Source organism: Setaria italica, chromosome III (assembly GCF_000263155.2).
Source record: "Setaria italica strain Yugu1 chromosome III, Setaria_italica_v2.0, whole genome shotgun sequence".
Classification (NCBI taxonomy): Eukaryota; Viridiplantae; Streptophyta; class Magnoliopsida; order Poales; family Poaceae; genus Setaria; species Setaria italica.
Genome location: NC_028452.1, coordinates 2325387 through 2348888, shown reverse-complemented (window position 1 = coordinate 2348888; position 23502 = coordinate 2325387). Strand labels below are relative to the sequence as shown.

Genomic DNA, 23502 nt, shown 5'->3' with positions numbered 1-23502 from the left:
GGTTCTCCGATTAAATCAACAGAGGGAGTATTTTTGGGTGGAAAGTTTCCACTGGAAAAAAACATGGGCCCGAAGAAACGCCCAGTCCCCGCATCGCCCGGTGCTGCCTCCCTCACCTAGCGCCGCTCGCCCCTTCCCTCCAACTCGTTGTCGGCGGAAGCCCGTCCAGCTGCAATGAGGGCGGCGGCGGGCATCTCCTCCCCCAAGAAGCCCCCCCTCCTCCTCCGCATCCTCCCCCATCCTGTCCTCCTGCTGATGCCATGCAAGCTGCCCCCGGGGGCCGACGCCCTTGGGCCGGCGGTGCAAAGATCCGAAACCGGCATGCTTGGATCTAGAGCCTCCAAGGTTGTTGGGGCCTCCCCTGCCGGATCCATGGAAGGGCATTCATGGGGCCCGGTCCTCATCTCGTCGGGCTCAAGCTTCACCAGGTTGCTGTTGCTGCTTCGTCGACTCGTCGGATTAGGCTTCCACTTCACCAGCGAGGCTTTGCTGCTGCCCTGCGTCGTACCGCGACGGTCTATGGGGTGAGTAGCCCGTGGTCACGAGGACGCGCTAGGAGTGAGGGCCTTGTGGACTCTGGCACTGTTTTCAGCAGTGCTGCGTGCGCACGGCATTCGCGGAGTGCCATGGATCCTGGCCAGGATTCCCGGCTCCATTGTTGGCCACCATTAGGGACGACCGCGGTGACAGCGTGGGTACTTCCAATTTCTGTAGGTATTTTGTCTTCCCTATTGGCAGCCAATAGCTGGAGCTTCACCATTCTTGCTGTGCAATGAAAGTGCCACGCTCGATGCATGGGAGGTGCCCTACCTTCGTTTGGGGAGGTGCCCTACCTCTGCTTGCAGGTCTGCTGAATCCCTAGGTGTCTCGCGGTGGTCCTGCAGCGAAAGCATTGCGCTCGGTGCGCAAGGAGGTCGCTGACCTCCGCAGGGTCCACTGACAAGGAAGCATGTGAGTTTGACCTAAGCTACAACGTCTTCTTCTTCCCTTAGTCATGGCCTTGACTTGTGTGGCTGTTGGCTTCATCCACGATTCGATACATGTCCGCTTTTAGCGCCTCCGCTTCGTCATTGCCCTCCTTGTTAGTGGTGTCATCAAATCAAATGCCAGGTGCGCTCATTGTAGCCGACCTTCCCTCCTTCAAGGCTTCCTCCCGTTGTTGGACGTTGGATGGTTGGTAGGTGGGGGTCTGGATGTGCGGCGAAAGGTGCTGCCCTTAACTACAAGGGAGGTCGGTATTTCTAGCAAAGCTTTGGTTGGCGTTCTCTTTCCACTTTTAGTCCCCTTTTTGTTGTGGCGGTCCCTCATTCATTCAAGGCTTCCTCCCCTTGTTGGACGTTGGAGGGCGGCAGTGGCGAGTTGTAGCTACGAGGGGTGGTGGGTAGCACAATGACTATATGAAGCTAGCAAGTATGTTACTTGGTCTCTTAGTACTCTATGAAGAATGGTGGATCGTTTTCGACCTGTACAAATCATGGTCCTTGCCTTTATCTGGGAGTTGCGCTCCTCTTTCTTTCTATTGTTTTCTTCTTTATTTTGTTGCGTTGTGCTCACCACTCGGGATGTAATCTTTATGTATTCTTCATGTTCGAGCTGCGTTAGCAACTGCTGATGTAATCCGTAGTTTGGCACACCCTTTAATGATAAGTTCAGGCTGGCCTCTTGCCGTCGTAGTCCCGTAAAAAAAAATCCCCATTTTAAGGGCCTCGCGAGCAGATCAGGATGTTAAGTACTACTGGGAAGATCTGAAGATGACAGCTGCAAGACAACATGTGGGTTGGTCAACTAGGGACGCAACGCAACTACGCAAGCAATGACGACACGCAAGCAATGGTAAACGCAGGTTTTACTTGGCTGCGGCTGGAAGGTATCCAATTCCTGGTTCCCTTTCTTCCCAGCCACGGTCAAATCTCCTCACTGGTGGACTGCCCAGCGGGAGCCCAGCATAGCGAGCAGAGAAGCACACATCGATCCAAAAATTGCCACTGCTGCCGTGCTGCGTCGACTGATTTGATCCCTCAGAAGCGTTCGCCGGATCAGAGATTCAGAGGAGCCGCCGCGGCGGCGATGGCGGCGGCTAATAAGGCGGTGAAGGTGTACGGGTGGGCGGTGTCGCCGTACGTGGCGCGGGCGCTGCTGGCCCTGGAGGAGGCCGGCGTGGAGTACGAGCTCGTCCCCATGAGCCGCGACGCCGGCGACCAAAAAATAGGGGGGCATGTGCCAGAAACGTTCGTGCTCCGCACCTCCTAGCTTGCCTCATCCATTAATTACTTGCTCCACTTATCGATCAATCGCTCGTCCGGTGACTGACACTCGATCTTGTGCTTTCTTGCAGCCGGTTTGGGCAGGTGCCGGTTCTTGAGGACGGCGACCTCACGCTCTTCGGTAAGTTATCGATCGCCTTGAGTTCATCGGATCGGTGTCAATCAGGCAATCAGTCACAATCTTGCAATCTGCAAATCATGTTTAACATAAGAAGGGGAATTTAGAGGGAAATGAAGAGGAACAATCGATCATCATGAGATAAAATCGTGCAGAATCCCGCGCGATTGCAAGGCACGTTCTCCGCAAGCACAAGCCGGAGCTCCTGGGGGGCGGCAGCCTCGAGCAGTCCGCCATGGTGGACGTGTGGCTGGAGGTGGAGGCGCACCAGCACCACCCGGCGGCGGGCGCCATCGTGATGCAGTGCCTCATCACGCCCCTGATCGGCGGCGAGCGGGACCAGGCGGTCGTCGACGAGAACGCCGGCAAGCTCCGGGCGGTGTTCGAGATCTACGAGGCGCGGCTGAGCCGGAGCAGGTACCTCGCCGGCGACTTCGTCAGCGCCGCCGACCTCAGCCACTTCCCGCTCATGCGCTACTTCATGGCCACTGAGTACGCCGCGATGGTGGAGGCGCTGCCGCACGTCAGGGCGTGGTGGGAGGACCTCGCCGCCCGGCCGGCGGCCAGGAAGGTGGCGGAGCTCATGCCGCTGGATTTTGGGCTGTCCAAGAAAGATGAGCAGTGATGAACAGTGTCACGCGTTGCTTGTGCTAATGCTTTCAGTGTGATAATAATAATCTTAGAGTTTCGAGTGATTTTTCTTTTCAACTTTTCACAAGAATAAAAGAAGTTTGATGTAAGGTTTCACTAAACGGCTTAACGCTAAACAGTCCCTTGTTGTAAGAAGTTATGGAGTTTCAAGTAGTTTTTGTTTGAAATTTCCATAAACATCAGAAGTATGGGAGTTGATGCAAGATGTTCAGTAAACGTTTAATGATAAACAGTCAACTGGTGTAAGTTAGAGAATTTTGATTTTAAATAGTTCCTGTTTGAAATTTCCACAAGAATAACAGAAGTCCGGGAATTGGTCTTAGCTTTGAAATTCTGAACAGGAGTCGCAATAATTTGGGCGCGAGAAGCACGCACAACTGCACAAGCTAGCAATGAGAAGAGTGTGGCCGGCATCAACAATGTCGGCATTGGCAAAGTTGTAAACTTGTAGTATGTAGATTCTGCCGATAAAATCTCCTATGGTTGTAAAGTTGTAAAATCGCGTAACTTGGCAACCGTACACAAGACAGAAGACAGCAAAGGAACCGTGACGTCATTTCCAGTGACAATGCAGGAATCCCGATGCGAAATTCAACCCCAGCAAGGCCACAAACTCAGAAAAAGAGAGAGAATTTTTTTTAAAAAAAAAAACTACCGCTGAATATTTGGAGCTGCAATTTCTTCTTGGGCGTGAAGCTAGAGAAAAGCCCATCGGTTTGACTCCAAGTTATACGACGACCTACCCAATTTCCACGCGACTGACAGTGACAACAATACAACGGGGTGTTTGGCACACAAGGGCTAAAATTTAGCCCCTGTCACATCAGATGTTTGACACTAATTAGGAGTATTAAACATTAGTTAATTATAAAACTAACTGCACAACCCCTAGACTAAATCGCGAGACGAATCTATTAAGCCTAATTAGTCCATGATTTGACAATGTGGTGCTACAGTAACCATTTGCTAATGATGGATTAATTAGGCTTAATAGATTCGTCTCGCGATTTAGCCTAGGGGTTCTGCTATTAGTTTTGTAATTAGCTCATATTTAGTCATCCTAATTAACATCCGAACATCCGATATGATAGGGCTAAAGTTTAGCCCCTCTCTTCCAAACACCCCCAATATGATTGAAATCGTGCTGGGTGTTTGAATACCCTGCTAAACTTTAGCATCAGTCATATCGGATGTTTGGATACTAATTAAAAGTATTAAACATAGTATAATTATAAAACTAATTGCACAGATGGAGTCTAATTCACGAGACGAATCTATTAAACCTAATTAGTCCATGATTTGACAATGTGGTGCTACAGTAACCATTTGCTAATGATGGATTAATTAGCCTTAATAGATTTGTCTTGCGAATTAGACTCTATCTGTGCAATTAGATTTGTAATTAGATTATGTTTAGTCCTACTAAGGGGGTGTTTGGATACCAGGTGCTAAACTTTAGCAGTGTCACATCGGATGTTCGGATGTTAATTAGGAGGACTAAACATGAGCTAATTATAAAACTAATTGCAGAACCACTGTGCTAATTCGCAAGACGAATCTGTTAAGCCTAATTAGTCCACATTGGACTAATTAGGCTTAATAGATTCGTCTCACGAATTAGACTCCATTTGTGCAATTAGTTTTGTAATTAGTCTATGTTTAATACTCCTGATTAGCATCCAAACATCCAATGTGACAGGTACTAATTTTTAGTAGGAGGAATCTTAACAGGGTCTAATTAGCATTCGAACATTCGATGTGGCCTTACTAAAGTTTAGCACCTCGTATCAAACACCCCCTCTTTTAATCGAGCATTTCCCTTTAATTAAAGATGTACCTGAAAGTGTTAGCCCTGACACGCGCCGAGAGATGTAGGTCCCGTCATCGTCTTGAGCGACCAATATGCTAGGAACCTTCCTCGAAACTTCCCGCTAGCTACCTGCTACAGTCAGTAGTCACCACCACGATAGATGAAGCATAAATTCGGAGCTGCCTGATCGATCGCCGCGGCTAGCTAGAAGGCGACAGAGACGCCATGGCGGGCGGCGTCGTGAAGGTGTACGGCGCGACGGCGTCGCCGTTCGTGGCGACGGTGCTGGTGTGCCTGGAGGAGGTCGGCGCCGCCTACGAGGTCGTCCCCCTCGACATGGCGGCGTGCGAGCAGAAGGCGCCGCACCACCTCGCCCGCAACGTACGCGCGCTCTCGCTTCGCCCCCCTGGAATAGCAATTCGTCGTCATCTCTAAGCTAATCCTTGCGCTGATCTCGAGTTCATTCCCCCGTGCCAGCCGTTCGGCAGGATCCCCGCCTTGGAGGACGGAGACCTCACGCTGTTTGGTAAGAGCTACCAAAATTAGCTAAGCGTTGGGCATGTCATCATCACTGAATGATTCACACACAGTTCCGAATTAATTTCTGACATAGATAAAGCATGGTTTCGATTATTATCAATGAAAATGGGCTGCTATTTCCCCCCCTCTAGAATCACGTGCGATCTCGCGGTACGTGCTCCGCAAGTACAGCAACGCCGCCGGCGGCGCGGACCTGCTGAGGGAAGGCAACCTCGAGGAGGCCGCGATGGTGGACGCGTGGGTGGAGGCGGAGGCCCACCAGTACCAACCGGCCATCTCCCACATCGTGCGGCAGTGCGTGATCCTGCCGATGATCGGCGGCGCCCGCGACCAGCGCGTCGTCGACGAGCACGCCACCAAGCTGAGGGAGGTGCTGCGGGTGTACGACGCGCGGCTGGGCGAGCGCGCCTACCTCGCCGGGGAGTTCGTCAGCCTCGCCGACCTCGCCCACTTCGGCTTCACGCACTACCTCATGCGCACCGAGTACGCGGCGCTGGTGGAGGAGCGCCCCAACGTCAGGGCGTGGTGGGGCCGCCTCTCGGCGAGGCCGGCGGTGAAGAAGGTGGCCGCGCTCATGCCCACCGACTGGTGAACCGAGTCCTGACAAAGGGCGGTGTTCAATTCAGATTTCAGACATGAATTTGACATAAGTTTGTGCCATGTCGATTGTAAAATTCATTGAGTTATCGGGATTGGCTTGCCGCCACCAACCTCATCACCGGACACCTGTTTGGCCTCTCCCTGTTTCATTCAAACCTCTCGTAGCCTCATCTCCTCTCTGCACAAACCACACTTCCACGCATATTGTTTCCGGTTATCATAACAAGAAATTAATCAAAATCACAGCAAACAAAGAATGAGGATGTCGATTGCTTCCTCTTTCCCCTTGGCGGTCACCGTGGCGGTGATCGCCGTCGTGTCGTCGGCATACGGGTTGCGCGCGGCGGAGGCGACGATCGAGGGCACGTGCGCGGCGGCCGCGGCGCGCGACCGGCGCGTGGACGCCGCGTTCTGCGCGCGGCGGTTCGCGGCGTACCACGGCGCGGCGGAGGCGGGCCCGTGGGGGCTGGCCAGGACCGCGGCGCTCATCGGCGTCAGCCTCGGCGACGACGCCGCGTACGACATCGGCGAGGGCGTGGTCCGGCCCCCGCCGGCCGGCGGTGCCAGGGGAAAGGCGGCCCTGCACGAGTGCGCGCGGGCGTACGACGCCGTGGGCATGGCCTTCGCGGAGGCCTCCGACGAGCTCGGGGCGCGGCGGTACGCGGAGGCCGAGGAGAGGTTCGCGCGCGTCGCGGCGCTCGCGCAGCGGTGCGACGGCGTGCTCGCGGTGGCAGGAGCCAGGACGCCGCCGGCGTTGGCCAGGTACAGCGCCGACTGCCAGCAGATGGCCGTCATCGGCATCGCCATCACTAACCTCATCAAGTGATCCGTGCGCCGGTTTTGGTAGCTTCTCTGTAGAATGTAGATTATTGCCCCGTTTTCTTCCACAGCACCCGTCACATCGAATGTTTAGATACTAATTAGGAGTATTAAACGTAGACTATTTACAAAACCCATTACATAAGACGAATCTAAACGGCGAGACGAATCTATTAAGCCTAATTAGTCCATGATTTGACAATGTATTGCTACAGTAAACATTTGCTAATGATGGATTAATTAGGCTTAATTAGGCTTAATAGATTTCTCTCGCCGTTTAGATTCGTCTTATGTAATGGGTTTTGTAAATAGTCTACGTTTAATACTCCTAATTAGTATCTAAACATTCGATGTGACACGTGCTAAAAATAAGTCAGTGGAAGAAAACGTCCCCTATGATAGGAGTGCATTATTACGGTAATGTCCTTTACAGACTGAATAAACGTTGTTTAATGTAATCGCCGTTCAATTTCACCTCCAGATTTTGTCCATCCAGACATTTAATTTGTGCAAGTTCATCTTCAGCACATTGATATTTGGGTCATTTCCTTGCCAATATATGCCAAAAGGAAAACAGAGAACATGAACCATCGGACATACTACCATACAACTTCACTAATGCAATGAAAATCATTTCAAAATGAGAAATTTGTGGATCATTCATAAACCATCGTCCCGATCGTCAAACTGATATTCTTTTTAACCTTCCAACGAAAGCTAACACAGTGTGATTTTCCGTGCCGGAAAGTTACAAGAGAGAAAGAACACAGAAGAAACAACAGAATTAGCCCGGTTGGTCATGAACATCATCCCCGTGTTTTGATATACACGTTAGTTGTTGCAGAGCTTGAACATTGCAGTTCGTGTTCGCTAGTACAAAATCATCCTGGATTCGCAAGGATGCCGACGAGATCAAGCCGTGTTGAACATCAACGGCGCCGCCGCGCCGCGTTTCCTTCTGGTCGATCGAGCGATCGCTAAACACTCAGAAGCCCACGCCGTCCATGAACCCGCCGTCGTACGCCCCGTCCACCTCCGCGTCGGCGATCATGTCGCCGATCATCAACCCCCCGACCGCGCCGCCGAGGAGGCCGAGGCCGAGCCCCGTGCCCATCCCTCCGCCGGCCCTCGCTGCCGGCGCGGCGCCGCTGCCCCCGTACCCGTACGCCACCCCCAGCGGTGGGGCGCCGTAGCCGTACGCGCCGTACCCGTACTGATGATGGTGAGGGTAGGCGCCGCCGTAGGGAGGCCCGTACGGCGGGTACGGCGGCCCGCTCCGGGGAGCCACCGGGTACGCCGTGATCGCGCTGGAGCCCTTGTGGTTGTGCCACTTGGACGTGGCCGGGTGGTCCGGCATGTACTGGCGGTGGGCGTACGGCGCGGGGGCGGCGGCGTCCGGTGCCGCCGGCGCGTCGGTGAGCTTGTACGAGATGTGGAGCACGCCGCGCTTGCGGCCGCTGACGGGGCTGCGGACCTGGTAGCTGAGGTGCCGCTGCTCGCTGCCCTCGGGGGCCGCGGCGGCGAGGTCGCGGACCGGCACGAACACCTCGCCGACGTCGCGGTCGCCGAAGGCGCGCTCGGCGCGGAGGAGGACGTGCAGCGCGAGGCCGCGCGGGTCGGCGGCGGGCGGGATGGTGAAGCGGAGCGGGGCGTGCCACATCGGGTTCCGGCCGCCCTCGCGGTCGGCGTACGTCCTGTGCGTCGGCAGCCGGGGGTCGCCGCCGGAGATGGACGCCACGGCGTACACGCGCATCTTGGTGAAGAGCGTCACCCGCTTGAGGTCCTTGGCCGAGATCAGCGTCACCTCCAGCACCTGGTACGCCATTGCCTTGGCGCCGCGCACCGCCGGAGCCCGCAGCAGCCGATGTATCGGTCGTGCTAGAAATTCAAGGGAGAGAGGAGGAGGAGGATCCTTGCTTGTAATATCACGCACGCAGTTCTTGCCTCTTGTGTTGGAGACTCGGAGGGAAAGGTGGAAGGTGAATAGATGGTAAAATGACGATTTTGGCCTTCCAGCTTCAAGGTCGGCTGGGGGCTTTTGGGGCAATTTTGTGCAATGCTAGGGGCTTTTGTTGGCGTGGCGATTGGGCAAGAATAGCTTCCCTCAGGTTAGTAGGGGTGGTTATTCTTAGGGCTATGGTTTAGTGGTAATCCGTCCACGACGGGTATTTTTGAAAAAGAAAATTTTTATTCTGCATGATGTTTATTGAGTGCAATTGAGGAATCGAAGCCTTATATTTGGATGGAGGTGGGGGTTCTGGACTTTGGTTTGGGTTTGGGTTTCGAAAGAAGATGGGGAAATTTATTAAAACTAGCTATGAAAGTCATCAGTCATGGCGTCGCCTCCCAAGGCGACGGGAGGGCGACCCCCGCCACCGCCGCCTACCACCTCCACATAACACCCAGTCCGACCGCCGCCGCCAGCCATCCGGTGAGCGGCGGCGGCGGCCCATGGCGTAGCTAAAGTCGGTGCCCGCTTGCTGTCAGCTCCCCTCCTCCCTCCAACTCTCTTCTCCATTCCACGATTTCAAATCAACCACAAGCAGGAACTGCATCTCGATGTGTTCCCCCACCCCTCTGTGCAGTCTTCCGCAGCCGGATCCGGCCTCAAAGGGCCCGGATATGGTGCAGCCCCATGTGGCTGGGCCTACCATGACTGGACCCATGGTGAGGGTCAAGTATGTTGATTGTGGTGCCTGGCGACGGCGGGCCCTCATCCCTACTCTCCGAGGCAGAGGCAGCCTCGCCCCTGCTCTCCACTGCGGCGACGGTCTAGCTCCTGCTCTCCACCGTGGCAGTGGCGGCGGTGCTCGCGAAACCGTGGTCGACGGCGATTGCACCAGCCAGCAGGGGGTTCCACACGGGCACGGCTTGCAGTGGGCGGCCGACTGCCCTAGCAAGCTTTGCCTACCGTGCAAGGCTAGCTGTAGGCAGATTGTTGCTGTGGCGTGCCGGGGCACTGTTAGCTGCTTTGCGGCCAACTTTGGTCGGGCATGGTACCTGTGGCGTGAGGTGGTTCTGTTCAAGTTTTGTCCATATGCCATGGTTGGTCTTCCTCGGCAATCCCGGAGTGCTGCTCTGGAATGGGTGGTGCGGGAAGATCTGGCGAAAGCCATGCCCAACTCCATGTTGGTGTGGATGACGGCGACGCTCTCGGGCACCGTAAACCTCCTTGGAGGCATTGTCAATGTGATCTCCTCGCAATCTAGAGTGACCTCTGGGTGAAAACTTTGCTCCGATTCTATCGGACGGACGGTGGTGGCATTTCTAATGTCACACCCTACTTGTAGGCGTCGACTATGTCTGCTGATTGTGGCTTCTTCCACCTCCTTACCCTTCTTGAGTGTGGCCAACACTAGTTGTTGGCTTTGTCGTGGTTCGGCGAGTGTCCTCCTACGGCGCCTCTGCTTCACCGACGCTCTCCTTGTTGGTGGTGACAGAAAATCAAATGCCGAGTGGTGTTTCCACTGCTTCCGCTACTCCCCTTCAAGGATTCCTCCCCTTGGACGGCGTTGAATGGTGGTACGTGGAGCTCGGATGTGCTGTCGGTGTCGCCACCAACTTCAAGGGAGGTCGTCGTATCCGGTGAGCCATGGCTTGGACGTCTTTCGCCTCCTTTAGTCCCCATTCCGCTGGGTGGTTCCTCAGATGGAGGGAGCAGTGGGACGGTGTAGCTATGAGAGGTGGTGCAGGGTGCAATGGCTATGGTATAATCGGCAAGCACGTTGTTCGGTGGTGGCACTAATCGATGTTTGTCTTTCGGCTATGTCATGTCTCCTCTTAGAATTGTTTGCGAGCCATGTTTTTCTCGTTCTTGGTTGTACCCATGGTGTTGTACTCTATTCTTCTCTAGAGTTGTACTCATCCAACCGTTCAGTGGTCAAATGCTTGTATGGTGCCCCATACCAAAACCATTACCGGCTAGCCCGACATCTGTGGTTTAATGAAATTCAGGTGGGGACTTTTTTATCCCCTTGGTGACATTAAAAAAAAGAGCCATCAGCCATGCAACAGTGATGCGATTGATCCCTGAGCAGGAACCGCAAAAGGCTTAAGGCATGTTTAGTTATTTGCAGCAACTGGACAACTAATGGCTGTCCGGACAATGCAAATTGTTTCTTGCCGCCATAGAAAGTTAGGCTGCCAATGAGGCGCCAGCTGAGAAGAGGTTTGGTTGGTGTTGGTGACTTCACCGTCGTCAGAGAGCGCCCGCTGTGGCACGACGCGACCGACACGCGTGCTTGTGGAGCGACGGCTGCACCAATGTCGCCTACGCTGCGCCTGGACTAAAGGTGAATGGTGATCATGGTTGCGGCGGTGGTGGTAGCATCATCGCCACCATCCAACATGGTAGAGACTTCGTTTGGTGCTTCCCGCGCAATGTCCACCCTCGACATCTGTGTTGTGCAACCTGCATTTGCATCTTCCAACAGGCTAGGTCAGAGCTGTATCGCGCGTGCGGCGAGGACTTCGATCGCGGAGAGGAAGAGCAGAGGACTCTCTCCGGTGGGGCACAGGGTGGTTGGACGGCTTCTCAGCTCGGCAGCGCTCCGGTAGAACTCCAAGGGTGGACAGTATTTGAGATGCCGTCGGGGGTGATGGTATTTGAAATACCATCCGCCCCCTTAGCGATGTAATGCGTCAAAAATATAAAATCCACAAAAAAATTAGTAAATCCCTTAAAATGGCTACCCATGAATTGTTTTAGGGAAAATTAATGAACCAATTCATATAAACTATTATAGCGATTGACTCTACATAAGATGTGGCTAAACAGTGATTAGTAAGATGATTACATGGTTAAAGCACTGTTATATGATACTAGATTATTCTTAAACCGAGGTGGGGATGATAAATGTACTGGTTTGGTTAGTTAAGGGGTCGATTTGCGCTAAATGAAACATGAGGAATGAACGTCACATTTTTGCAATAATGAAAAATACACTTTTTAATATAATATATACTCATCTTTGGGAAGAAATAACCTGCAGTCGGAAACTTGTGAGTGAAGAGAATAAAAGACAGTAAATTTAGAGATAGACAGATGCTTAGAGGCACATTATTACTCAATTATGAACATCAAATGTATGGCTTATCACTGGTGTAACCTCAATAGACATCTAATAACTAAAAATGTTAGCCATTGCTACACCGAGTAAGAAAAGGGCACCCAAATTTGCAAAACTTGTATTATTTATCAAGAACTTCTAATGGATCGATGCAGGATGAGTTCCCACTAAACCATTATACAACATGCTATTCTTCTAAGTTAGAACAACATAACTGACCAGTTTCAATCAACACGTCAATAGCCTTCACCTTATTATATCAGGACACCCAATAAATCTAATAGATCAAAACGTGAGCGCTACCCAGCTCAATAAGCACTACAAATTCCTTCACAGATTAGAAATTTGGTAGTCATCTTACCTATTATGTTATATTAATGAATCGATTAAGGCTTTTGTAAAAAAACAGTATGTCAGTGACAAGTCACAAAGGGGAGGCGTGGAACGCGTGCCTAGCATACAAAACTGGGATAAAACCGACCTCTACGTATAAAACCAATAAAATCCAAAAGTTATGGTGCGCATTCTCTGACACAAAACTAGCAGCACAAACTGAGAAAAAACCAGATCTAGGGGAGGGAAAATCATGGATAGCCTAAAAAAAAGTAGAACGGGGTTTTGAATCCACAACCATAGCTTCTTGCATAGCTGATTTCATTAGCTGGACATTGGTACGATATGCTTTAGCTCGATCTTGAAGTGGCAGAGCGTAACATCATTGAGATAGGTTACAATGGGTGGGAGGAGACAATGAAAGATAAAGACGGGACGTACGACATGACGCCATATGGTTAGACACGTTTTTACGAGAGAAGGACATCGGGCATAGGAACAGAAACCTTGCGCAGATTATAAGAAGGTGTATACCGATCACACTTGTCGGCGCGGCAGGTCGAGTGATAACATGTTATGGACGCGTCATCGCTTTTTAGTAGTATAAATAGAAATAAATAGTATCGTAGTAGTCCGGTAGAGGAGAGAGAGAGCAGGGAAGAGAAGAGAAAATGCCAACAATGCCCCTTCTTCCCCGGATCCCCAACCCCAAATCCCCCCGTCCGAAGCCCAAACCCAAACCCAAGCCCGGACCGAACGACCCCGCATCCATCTCTAGGTTTTCGATTCCCCTCCACAGGATGTCCGACCCCGCCGCCGGCGGCGCAATCGTCCACGCCGACGGAGGCGGCAGCGCGTGGGCGAACGGCGGCCCCCTCTTCGGCGACATGGTCTGGGGCAAGGTGAAGTCCCACCCGTGGTGGCCGGGCCACATCTACAGTGTCGACCTCACCGACGACGAGGAGGTACACCGCGGCCGCCGCGACGGGCTCGTCCTCGTCGCGTTCTTCGGCGACTCCAGCTACGGCTGGTTCGAGCCGCAGGAGCTGGTCCCCTTCGAGGACCACTTCGCCGAGAAGGCGGCCCAGGGCGGCAGCTCCCGCAGCAGCTTCGCCGCCGCCGTCGCGGAAGCCGTCGACGAGGTCGCCCGCCGCAGCGCGCTCGCGTTGCTCTGCCCGTGCCGGGAACCTGGCGCGTTCCGCCCCCACCCCGGCGACGGCAGATTCTTCCTGGTTGACGTCCCGGGATTCGACTCCGACGCCGACTACCACCCCGACCAGATCCAGGCCGCGCGGGATCGATTCGTGCCGCGGAAGGCGCTGGACTACCTGCTGGACGCGGCCGTGACTCAGCAGGACGTGGCCGAAGCCGCCGCGCGCACCGTGCCGGGGATGGAGATGGCCGGGCTGTTCATGGCGTACCGCCGCACAGTGTTCGCCCCGCGCGACGACACCTACGCCGAGGCCTTCGGGGTGGATCCGGAGAAGGTGCTTGAAGCCGAGAAGAAAGCAGCGGCTGATCGAGCACAACGAGGTATCGACACTCGCATGCCCAATCCCAGTAGTTGCTCCATTAACAGTGTTGTTATTGTTGTTGCAACGTACTCCAATTCAATGGCTAGACAATGTTACCGCTGCTCGTATTGGTCCAGCAATGATTGTTTTGATGATGTGAATTGCAGAGTGGATCCAATTCAATTAGTTCCTATTTTTCTGTGTGTTGCATTTATTTTACAAAGATGAGCGTGAACCATTACTAGATTTCAAGCTACACTAGGCATGCAACGTTTTTAAACAAATGGTAACTTATTTTATTTCCCAGGACTCAATCCAACTTTGTAAAATTTGAGACATGCATGCATATATATCCTCCCATTGTTTGCATTTGTTCTAGAAGACTAAATGCGTGTCTGCATCTTTTCTTGTTCTAGCTGTGCATGCTAAATAAAAAAGTTTTATTCAGGATCTTGTGGGCATGAAGTTTTTGAAGTATTGACTAGTTTGCATGTTTCACTGCAATGTTTGTTAAATAAATGGTAACTTATTTTGTTTCCCAGGATTCTCCGACCAAGTAAAATTTGAGACATGCATGCATATCCACCAGTTGTCTGCATTTTCTAGAATACTAAATGTGTGCCTTCAATTGAGGTCTCTTGTTCTAGCTGTGTATGCCACAAAAAAGTTTCATCCATGATCTTGTGGGCATTAGTTTTTGAAGTATTGACTAGTTTGCATGTTTTATTGCTATCTGTATGGACATGACATATGTGCCTTTTCTTGTAGTAGTTTTGAACTGTGATGCTGTTCCTTCCTGTTATAGTTATTGAGCACGTGCATCAGTTATCTGTTCAGTGCATCCATTAAGACAGGTCACATTAAAACATGGGTTGTTGTATAAAATATTGCTGTTTGTTCAAACAATTTAATTTTGCTTGTTGAGGTGGATGCACTTATGTTACGCAAATGACATTATGCATGCAGTCAGTAAAGAGCAATTAAATTCATGCTTTGTAAAGAACTGTAATAAACTGTGTAAAACTGATTCTGAAAGAAAGTATGCTAGCGTGCCTGTTTAATATGCTGGTGACTCATTTGATATTTGAGAATTGAGATACTAATAATGCACTGAGGTATTCCTGGACCTTTTTTTTTCTTTGGGTTCTGGATGCACCCTGTCCATCATTGGAAGCAGGTGTTGAGGTAAGCTGGTTGAGTGCACTTGTACATCCTGAAGGAAGGCACCAATTTGAGGTTCTTGCGCACTGCACTGCTCCGCTGTGGTGCTTGTAGCTATTACTCCCTCCATTTCAAGTTGTAGGTTGTTTTGACTTCTCTAGATAGATAGATTTTGCTATGTATCTAGGCATAAGTGTATATCTAGGTGCATTGTTAAAATCGTGTATTGAGAAAAGCTAAAACGACCTACAATTTGAAATGGAGGGAATATTATAGGTCTGTATAAAACATGAAGGTATAGCAGTCTAACTCTGATGTTAGAGAGAGAGAGATGTTCATCCAAGCATTCAGGGTCACTGATGTGAATAGGACTATTCTATCCACTACGTAGTGGAGCTAGTCAAGAATATGCACCATATAAGTAAATCGCAATATTTGTATACGAGGCAAGCCATACTTCACAGGTTTGGGGGAGACTTTTGAGTCCGGTGAAGCAAGTTTTGAGTCAGACTTGACGCCAAGGCTGAATCCGATAAAACGGTTAATACTGACAGAAGAAAACCTACAATAAAACATTGTGCATGTCATGAGTAACTGTGCCAAGGACCCCATGCCATGATTTTCTCCCTTACCTTCCCTTGTTCTTCCATATCTTACCACACTCTGCACAAGTTCTGCCCATGGTCAGTCAGTGTATTAGTAGTTCTTAGAGACCGAAATCCATGCGAAAATCTGGTGGGTTCTTGGCTGTGAGGATGCCCAGAGCAGAAAACTTGGTCATTGGATGATCAATGCTCCACAGAACCAGGCCTGTCTGAAGTCTGAACCTATTGGCAGTTTGCCAGTTTGGCACGTGATAGCCTGGCCTAGTACCTGCACAGATTGGGGCTGTGCAGGTCCAACAAGGTAAAATTTGGGTGGCTCCTTGCCATCCAGGTAAAAATTGGATGTTGTGTTGGACCTAACTTCTAACATCACAAATCTTGACCCCTCTATACGAGGTAGAGCTCCCATGGCTTGAGTCTGCTGCTAGCTGCTGCGATGAGGAGCCTTCTGAGTCCTAAAAGATGCAGCTCCAGTGTGTCTGTTGCTAATACTTGTTTTTTTGCACAAAGTTTGCAAAGCCTACGCAGGCAAGCTCTAGGCTAGAGGCACCTGTGTCCTAATGAAATGGAGGAGGGGAAACACTGACGTCTAATGGAGTGAGTCGTTTGTGGACAGAAAGCCTGGTCTGGATCTTGGAGGTCGACCCTGGGGTTGCTTTAGATAAAACAAGCCGCCTCCCAAGCAGTAGGATTAGGCACTGCTGAATCTGCTGCTTTCTCTTTCCCCTTGGTGGCCGATTGAGCGAGACGGTAGAGTAGCTTTCGTGCTCCTGCTCCTGGCCGGCCGGTCCACTAGCCAGCGTCGTCACCTTGGTTGGAGTTGGGCCACGGGCCACGAGATCGGCCTGTCTGTGGCTGTGGCCTAGTACCGACAAATCTTAGAGCCGCTGCAGTTTCTTTTCTTTTTGTTAGTAGTCATGGCGTGCTGGTACATGTGCACGTTTCTTCGTGGTGTGGAAGACGAAACTGAGGCCCTGAAATTTGTTTATTTATTTATTTTTTTTTAAAAAAAGCCCTGAGACTTCGTTGCAAGCGTTAAGAGGGTCCTAATCCATCGTCAGCAAAAGCTCTTGGCTAAGAGTAGCGCGCCACTCGTGCCTGTTGCCTCGGCGAGAGATACTTTTTATTAGGGGACGAGACACATTTTGGCCAGGGAAGGGGACGTCGGACTGGAGCCTGTGGAATGTCATGGATGACGCCCACATTCTTCGGCATCGCTAAGCACATCAAATGCATCAATGCAAAGCCAATTGCTACAACAAGCTCCCAGAGACAGGGAGGCGTGCCAAGTCTGTCAGGATTCCTCTTTGAAAGGGTGCCCAAACAAAGACTGCAAGCCTGCAAGCGCACGCTAGCGTGACGGTTTGGTCGTGCTAAAACGAGCTGGCTGGCACGTTTGGTGGGTTCAGATAGCCGGATGCAGACGTCCTAGCCCTTGGTGCTCCACTCCTGGTCTGACATGTTCTTTGGTGCTCGATACCTTGTTTGCTTTTCGTCTCGACTGCTTCTGTTTAATCACTGCACTATAATCTACTCTTAAGTCTTAACATTCTTGGCATTGGCATTGTTTTTTTTATTGAATTTATTTTTTCATCAGTTCTGAATATGCATGCCATTTTCATTGACTCGTGCCTATTCGGTCTTCCTTCTCTTGCTGCATTGGGAGCATTGACCGAGTGGCTGACTGACATGGCCTCCTCGTTCGCCTTGCAGCTCGGCCTCTCAAGGGTGGGCCCAGGAAGACGCCGGACCAGGCCTCGCCGATGCCCGGCCGCCGGAGGGGCGGCGCCGGCGGGGCCGCCGCCAGGCTCATGGAGAAGATCGTGCCGGGGGCCTCCGCCATGAAGGCCAAGTCCAGCAAGAAGGACCAGTACCTGCTCAAGCGCCGGGACCCACCGGAGCCCGCGCACCGCCAGCAGCCGCCGCCGCTCCCGGACGCGCCGGCCCCGGCACCTCCTGCGCTCGACGACGGCCCGCCGGGGTTCCGCTCCGGGGACCCGCCCACGCCGCCACTGCCCGGGGGCACCCTTACCGACGAGGAGGAGTTCATGCTGCAGCGCCGCGCGCCGCTCGTCGAGGTCCCACCCGCTGCCCAGGCGACCGAGGGGGGCGCTGCCGCCGCGGCCGCGTCCGCCGCCGCCGACGCCGCGCCCAAGAAGGCCACCAAGGCCAAGAAGCCCCGCAAGCGCGAGATGGAGGAAGCTGCTGACGCGGGTCCCGGCGCCGCCGCGGCCGGCGAGCCCAAGAAGAAGAAGAAGAAGAAGAAGCTTAACGATCTGGACGGCGCGGTCCCCAACGTGACCGACCCCAACGGGCTTGACTTGGCGCAGGTAATATCGGACATTCGGAACCTCCCACTCGCCCCCTTCCACGGCGCCGACCGTCGCATCTCTGACGCCGCTCGCTCCTTCGTCCTCGCGTTCCGCTCCAAGTACTACAAGAAGAGCTACGAGAACGACCCGCCCGAGGAGTCCAAGAAGAGCCTCGACAAACCCAGCGCCGCCGCCACAGCAGCCGCCGACGGCCAGCCAGTGAAGAAGAAGAAGCTGGTCGTGAGGCCTGGCGCCGGCAATGACCCCACCAGAGCCGGCGTGAAGCGTGGGCCGTCGGACCGGCAGGAGGAGCTGGCCGTGAAGAAGAAAGCCAAGCTCGACAAGATCAAGACATTGTCCAGCGAGAAGAAGGCTGGAGGCCTGGAGCAGAGAGACAGCTCTGTCGCGTCCCCGGTTGCCCAGCAGCAGGCACGGCCCAAGGCCGAGACGGGTGCCGCCAAGAAGAAGGAGCCGGCGCCGGCTCCGAGGATCAGGACCCCGTCACCGATGGCGCTGATGATGAAGTTCCCGCTGAAGAGCACGCTGCCGTCGGTGGCGTCGCTCAAGGCGCGGTTCGCGCGCTTCGGGCCCCTCGACGTCGACGGCATCCGCGTGTACTGGAAGTCCCACATGTGCCGCGTCATCTACAGGTTCAAGGCCGACGCCGAGGCCGCTCTCAGGTACGCCAGCGGCAACGCCATGTTCGGGCAGGTGGACACCCAGTACCACCTCCGTGAGGTCGAGTCGGCGGGCCGGGAGCCAGCGGCGCCAGAAGCGCCACCCTCGCAGCAGCGCTCCGAGCTGCGGCTCATGGAGACCGCCGCGTTCAGGCCCGGCAGCTCCGGCAACGGCGCTCCCCTGCCCATGTCCAGGGCCGTGCCGGCGCGCCCGGCCGTGGGACAGCAGCCCAAGTCGATCCTGAAGAAGAGCACGGATGATGGCACGGCCGGCGCCGCCGCCAGGGAGGCCCCTCGGGTCAAGTTCATGCTGGACGCTGGGGACAGCAAGGTCGATCCGCCTGCACCGCCGGCCACCGGCGGCGCGGACAGCAGCAAGGCCACCAAGTCGGTCGGTTTCGCCCCGCAGCCACCCGCGCGCACCCTGCAGCCGCCTATGCGCCCCACGCAACCGCCCTTGCAGCAGCCTCCCCGCGCCGCCACCGCCGCCGCCGTCACCCAGCAGCTCCCGCCGCCGCCGCCACTGCCATACCAGCCTCGCCCCAGCGACGGGCTGCTCCCCGGCTCAGGCCAGCAGCTACCATACCCGCCTCGCCACACCGAAATGCCATTGGCAGCTTTCTCCAACAGCCTACCGCCACCGCCGTACCCGCCCCGCCACAGTGAGGGCCCGTCCGCCCTCCCTGGGCCCCCGCCGCTGCCACCGTACCCGCCTCGCTCCGCCGGTTTCCCCAGCCAGCAGCAGCAGGAGATACCCGCGTGGAAGAGGAGCAAGGAGGAGTTCAAGGACGAGGTGTGGAGGCTCATGACGGGGATCGCCAAGATCGTGGACCCGCTCACCGACAAGAACGGCTTCTTCCCCTACCACCTCTTCCGAGCGCAGTGAGCATGGCGTCTTCCTCCTCCTCGTCCCACCGAGCTTGCAGAAGAGAGGTCGATCGCGGCAGCTTCATGGATGGCCATGGAGCTAGCGAGCTGCTGCCGCGTTGTATCCGTCAGGCCCCAGTGCCAGTAGTAGTAGTAGCAGCGGTAATGCTAGTAGCAACGGTGACTTTGCCGGAGAGTGAGTGGGGGAGAGTGGAGAACGGCAGGTGCCTGTGGTAGTGTATGACTGTGGTTTTGTACTCTGGTTTGTGCGACAGCGTGTGTGCACTCCGTCCGTCGTCTAGAATCTGGGATAATTAGACTCTTCTATGGACAAAAATGGGATGGTTATAGTGCGTGTTGCATTTTAAAATCGCCTTCGTTTTCAATTTGGTTGCTGCCTTTTAAATAAAATCATCTTCGATTTCGATTTTCGACAAAAAAAAACCATCTTCATTTTGTGGCGTTTTCGCGAGGGCAAGGTGGAGCCATAAACTAAAACTTGTCCCAGTGCAGTGCCAGAATCAAGCGTAGTGGTGATGCTCCATCTTCAACCTTTGCTCCAATTCCTCCAATTCCTCGCTACCATCACAACAACTAGGGGCCTGTTCAGCTGAACTTATAAGTCGGCTGAAAAGCTGAAACGGCTGATTTGTTGTGAGAGAAAAACACGGTTCGGTGGCTGATAAGCTAGCTGAATAAGCTGAAGCGAACAGACCATAGGCCATTCCTTGCTCAATTTGGTGCCAAGACCATCCGCATAACCTAGCTCCCCACCGTAGTAATTTTGAACAGTGTACACTTCAATTTCACTGCACGGGGATTTAATTTCGGTGCCTTTTACAAGCAAGGTCATACTGTGTTTGCCTGTTCACAGCAAACCATTTGCCCCGGTTTGTACCAAACCAATCAAATGGTCGGCGTCTTATACAATAATGCCGAAAATGATTGGATGCTACTGCTGTTTTGTGTTCACATCGACTATTCTTCAACTAATAACAGACACATCGAACATGCAAATATTATAAATCATGTATGTAATAGAACTGCTATTCCATTCATACACAGCAAACAAACAGGCATCTGTAGAATGCTAATATGGAAACAAGGACTGCACACTGCAGTAGCAGATATTTGTTGATCTCAGCTTCAAATTAAGCAAATCGACTAGGAAGCGAACAGTAAATGTATTATAATTAGCTAGCTGGAACAAATTTAGAGCAGATGTATTGGTCGACCTCAATTGCGAAATCAAAACAAACAATCAAGGAATTCTGTGGCAACATTTCAAAAACAGCACTAAAAGAACCAAATTAAAATGCATAATTATGCACCTACATGTTTCGAACACGAGGAACAAGAGGATTACAAAGTTGTTATTCTCACAACACCATTATAACACAATCACTGTGCCACAATGAAAAAAAAAACTCAAAATAGGAGCCCAAATAGAAATTACTCCCTCCGGTTCGGTATTATATGACGTTTCCGACAGCTCAACATAGCTAATTAAAAGTCATTTTAGCTGTCTGAAACGTCAGGTAATCAAGAACGGAGGTAGTATTTCAAAGGCCATCAACTATACTCGACAAATAATAACCAGTAATTGAGGTTTAATCACCTTAACAACTACTAGATACTCTGGCAAAGGTTTAAGCCGCCGGAGATGACTTTGGCGCCTTGACGGCCTCGAATCTGGGCTCCTTGGCCTGGAATTTCTGCTTGGCGTACACGTCCATGTAGTCGCCGAAGACGTACTTGGGGTAGGCCTCGCCGCCGGCCACCGCCGCCGGCGAGATGGTGGCCTCGTTGGCCGGGTTGTAGAAGGATGCGATGGAGCGGCGGTTGGCGTCGCGCATGGGGAGGACGCGGTGCCACGCGCTGCGGTAGCGGCCGTTGCTGAGCACCTCGATCTGGTCGCCGGTGTTGACGACGATGGCGCCGGCGAGCGGCTGCACGTCCGTCCACTGGCCGTCCTTGAGCACCTCCAGGCCGCCGACCTGGTCGTCCTGGTACAGCAGGATGACGCCGCCGGCGTCCGTGTGCGCGCGGAGGCCCGTGACGAGGTCCGGGCGCGGGCACGGCGGATAGTGGCTGACCTTGGTGCCGAAGAAGGGCTCGTGGCGGCCGTCGCCGGAGAAGGCGCGCTGGATGGCGCCCTTCTCAAGGCCGAGGTTCTCGTCCATGGCCTCCATGACGCGCCCGGCGAGCTTCCTCAGCTCGGCGCGGTACTCGCGCATGGTCTCCTTGAACTCCGGCGGGTTCGACGGCCACTGGCTGCCGTCGTGGATGTAGAAGATGTCCTCCCAGTCCATGTCGTCCACCGGCGCCACCGCCTCGCCGCGCTGCTCGGCCTCCACCAGCGCCTCCAGCGTGCGCACCGGCTCCGACGCCTTGAACCCGGCCTCCCGGATGCGGTAGCACTCGGAGCACACCTTCTTCACGCGCTCAAGAAGCTCCAGCGGGATGCCATGGTTCACAAGCTGCAGTTATTCGATCACAAAATTCCATCAGGTTTAACGAACCCAACGACAACGATGCAATGCGTTCTTCAGCGTTACAATCTCCATGAACGTGACTAGACGTTCGTTCATGTATCATCATGTCTGTACCTGGAAGAAACCCCACTCCTCGCAGCCGTTGGCGATCTGCGCCATCGTCTCCGCCCTCTCGGCGGCGGCGCCATCGAGCTTGGAGAAGTCGATCACCGGAACAACCATGGTTGACAAAGAAGATTAAGCTAAAGCTTTGATCTCTCTCACTGAAGCAGACCTGAACTCTTTAGACTTCAGATGTTGCAGCGGCTATTTCTTCAGTGAAAGCTGGTTTGCATGCAGCTGATGGCTTGAGTTCGGAGGCCATGGGTACGGTTTTATAGGGGTCTGCAGGTCCGCATGTGCCAAACAGGGAGAAGTTTCTCGGAGGGCAGCTCGGTCGCCCCCATTTGATTGGAAGCTCATGCTGGATTGGATTCGGCAGCTAGGCTGGCCTGACTGATTGGGAGTGGTATCGTCATAGCCAGTGTCCCGTGACTTCTCCTAACCGAGACGATTCTGTCCCTGTCATGTATGACTTCTCTGAAAGCCATATACTTAACGAACAATATAATTGGAGCATGGTCTTCTTTGAGTGGATTGAAGCACAAAGAAAGCAAACCAAGGTTGAAAGATGTTCGTTACAATTTTTATTGGCAGGCTTTGCTTGACGATGTTGCTTAAGGTGCTCACCTCCTTCTTTCTCTTAAGTGAACTGAACAGCAGAGCTTTGCCATTAATTTCTTTTTTTAAAAAAAAAACTATGTTTCCCTTAGATGTGATGTCTGCACATGGCAGAGCTTTGGCATTATTAGAAGAAAAGCTTGTGTAAGGAGATTTTTTTTAAAAAAAAAAATCAGCGCATGAATAGGAGCGGATTGCGGATCAAACAGGAACGTTTGCACCCGCAACTATTCAAGTGCTGTTTTTTTTTTGCTCCACAAAAGTTTTTGTTCAACCTTAACTTTTACATGTACATAGATGATTACATGCTTAGTTCATTTATATTTTAGTTGAAATTTTTCATGTATTCATTTAGCTGCTACCATATTTTTGGTAATACAGGTAACACCTCAAGTAAAGGCAGCACTGGATATGTTCCCGAATCCCCGGGGGAAAGGGATGGCGTGGAGGCAAAAATGATACCTTTTCAAAGCAAAATATTTATAACCGATTTTGATAGGCATGGAAATTAGTTCACATTCCTCTTTCAATCCAGGTGGATTGGGCCAAGTGCATCTCCATCACCCGGTTGTCTGCTTCACTCCAATGCCTACCTTGTCCTTTTCACCTAATGAATATGCCGTCCAAAAATACCCCCAACGAAGGTTTCACGCAGTTTCTCATAGAAACACAGTTGCATTGTGCAAGTTAAACTAAACCAATCAAACAATAAATTCATTCAGTAAGTAGGTTTCGAACGAAGTTTCGATCATAGAATCGAGAATCTGATACTCAATTTCTCGGTCTAAGCACTCACTTGGAATCACAATCCACATTTACAGGTGTAACAACAAACGGAGGTAACAAACAGGGGCCAAAATGAAAAGCTTAGTGAGACCTGTATATGGCTATATGGATTCCCTCCTGTTGTAGATCGATCTAAATGCTAAGTAATTACTCAACTTCAA

The 23502-nt window shown here is 52.6% G+C and overlaps 6 protein-coding genes across 7 annotated transcripts; 4 read left to right on the top strand and 2 right to left on the bottom strand.

Moving 5' to 3' along the window:
• Positions 1-1762: 1762 nt before the first annotated feature.
• LOC101783067 (glutathione S-transferase 4) lies at positions 1763-3308 on the top strand. Its single transcript, XM_004960227.4, has 3 exons — positions 1763-2228; positions 2336-2385; positions 2538-3308. Exons 1-3 carry the CDS (start codon positions 1771-1773, stop codon positions 3005-3007), a joined length of 978 nt encoding a protein of 325 aa, XP_004960284.1. The 5' UTR covers positions 1763-1770; the 3' UTR covers positions 3008-3308.
• A 1653-nt stretch (positions 3309-4961) lies between these two features.
• On the top strand, positions 4962-6098 carry LOC101782651 (probable glutathione S-transferase GSTF1). The gene is made up of 3 exons (XM_004960226.4): positions 4962-5224; positions 5321-5369; positions 5515-6098. The coding sequence occupies exons 1-3, from the start codon at positions 5069-5071 to the stop codon at positions 5973-5975; spliced, it is 666 nt and encodes a 221-aa protein (XP_004960283.1). The 5' UTR covers positions 4962-5068; the 3' UTR covers positions 5976-6098.
• A 107-nt stretch (positions 6099-6205) lies between these two features.
• LOC101782245 (pectinesterase inhibitor 8) lies at positions 6206-6971 on the top strand. Its single transcript, XM_004960225.3, has one exon. It carries the CDS (start codon positions 6240-6242, stop codon positions 6807-6809), a length of 570 nt encoding a protein of 189 aa, XP_004960282.1. The 5' UTR covers positions 6206-6239; the 3' UTR covers positions 6810-6971.
• A 509-nt stretch (positions 6972-7480) lies between these two features.
• On the bottom strand, positions 7481-8712 carry LOC101762556 (protein SRC2). The gene has a single exon (XM_004963357.2). The coding sequence runs from the start codon at positions 8625-8627 to the stop codon at positions 7788-7790; it is 840 nt and encodes a 279-aa protein (XP_004963414.1). The 5' UTR covers positions 8628-8712; the 3' UTR covers positions 7481-7787.
• A 4207-nt stretch (positions 8713-12919) lies between these two features.
• Positions 12920-19710, top strand: LOC101781565 (actin cytoskeleton-regulatory complex protein PAN1). 2 transcript variants are annotated; one of them, XM_004960224.2, is made up of 3 exons: positions 12920-13737; positions 17198-17814; positions 17917-19710. In XM_004960224.2, the coding sequence occupies exons 1-3, from the start codon at positions 13005-13007 to the stop codon at positions 19357-19359; spliced, it is 2793 nt and encodes a 930-aa protein (XP_004960281.1). In that variant the 5' UTR covers positions 12920-13004; the 3' UTR covers positions 19360-19710. The 2 variants fall into 2 exon arrangements, with proteins under 2 accessions (XP_004960281.1, XP_004960280.1); XM_004960223.2 differs by having other exon boundaries at positions 12921-13737; positions 17198-19710.
• A 927-nt stretch (positions 19711-20637) lies between these two features.
• On the bottom strand, positions 20638-22193 carry LOC101781172 (1-aminocyclopropane-1-carboxylate oxidase). Its single transcript, XM_004960222.3, has 2 exons — positions 21950-22193; positions 20638-21820 (listed from the first exon to the last, which is right to left on the bottom strand). The coding sequence occupies exons 1-2, from the start codon at positions 22055-22057 to the stop codon at positions 20990-20992; spliced, it is 939 nt and encodes a 312-aa protein (XP_004960279.1). The 5' UTR covers positions 22058-22193; the 3' UTR covers positions 20638-20989.
• Positions 22194-23502: the final 1309 nt, after the last annotated feature.

Coding starts and splice junctions, on each gene's coding strand:
- LOC101783067 (XM_004960227.4), top strand. CDS start 1,771: ATGTGGGTTGGTCAACTAGGGACGCAACGCAACTACGCAAGCAATGAC. Junction 2,229..2,335: donor GGGGGGCATGTGCCAGAAAC/GTTCGTGCTCCG, acceptor GCTTTCTTGCAG/CCGGTTTGGGCAGGTGCCGG. Junction 2,386..2,537: donor CGGCGACCTCACGCTCTTCG/GTAAGTTATCGA, acceptor AAAATCGTGCAG/AATCCCGCGCGATTGCAAGG.
- LOC101782651 (XM_004960226.4), top strand. CDS start 5,069: ATGGCGGGCGGCGTCGTGAAGGTGTACGGCGCGACGGCGTCGCCGTTC. Junction 5,225..5,320: donor CGCACCACCTCGCCCGCAAC/GTACGCGCGCTC, acceptor CCCCCGTGCCAG/CCGTTCGGCAGGATCCCCGC. Junction 5,370..5,514: donor CGGAGACCTCACGCTGTTTG/GTAAGAGCTACC, acceptor CCCCCCCTCTAG/AATCACGTGCGATCTCGCGG.
- LOC101782245 (XM_004960225.3), top strand. CDS start 6,240: ATGAGGATGTCGATTGCTTCCTCTTTCCCCTTGGCGGTCACCGTGGCG.
- LOC101762556 (XM_004963357.2), bottom strand. CDS start 8,627: ATGGCGTACCAGGTGCTGGAGGTGACGCTGATCTCGGCCAAGGACCTC.
- LOC101781565 (XM_004960223.2), top strand. CDS start 13,005: ATGTCCGACCCCGCCGCCGGCGGCGCAATCGTCCACGCCGACGGAGGC. Junction 13,738..17,197: donor GGCTGATCGAGCACAACGAG/GTATCGACACTC, acceptor TTCGCCTTGCAG/CTCGGCCTCTCAAGGGTGGG.
- LOC101781172 (XM_004960222.3), bottom strand. CDS start 22,057: ATGGTTGTTCCGGTGATCGACTTCTCCAAGCTCGATGGCGCCGCCGCC. Junction 21,821..21,949: donor AGGAGTGGGGTTTCTTCCAG/GTACAGACATGA, acceptor GAATAACTGCAG/CTTGTGAACCATGGCATCCC.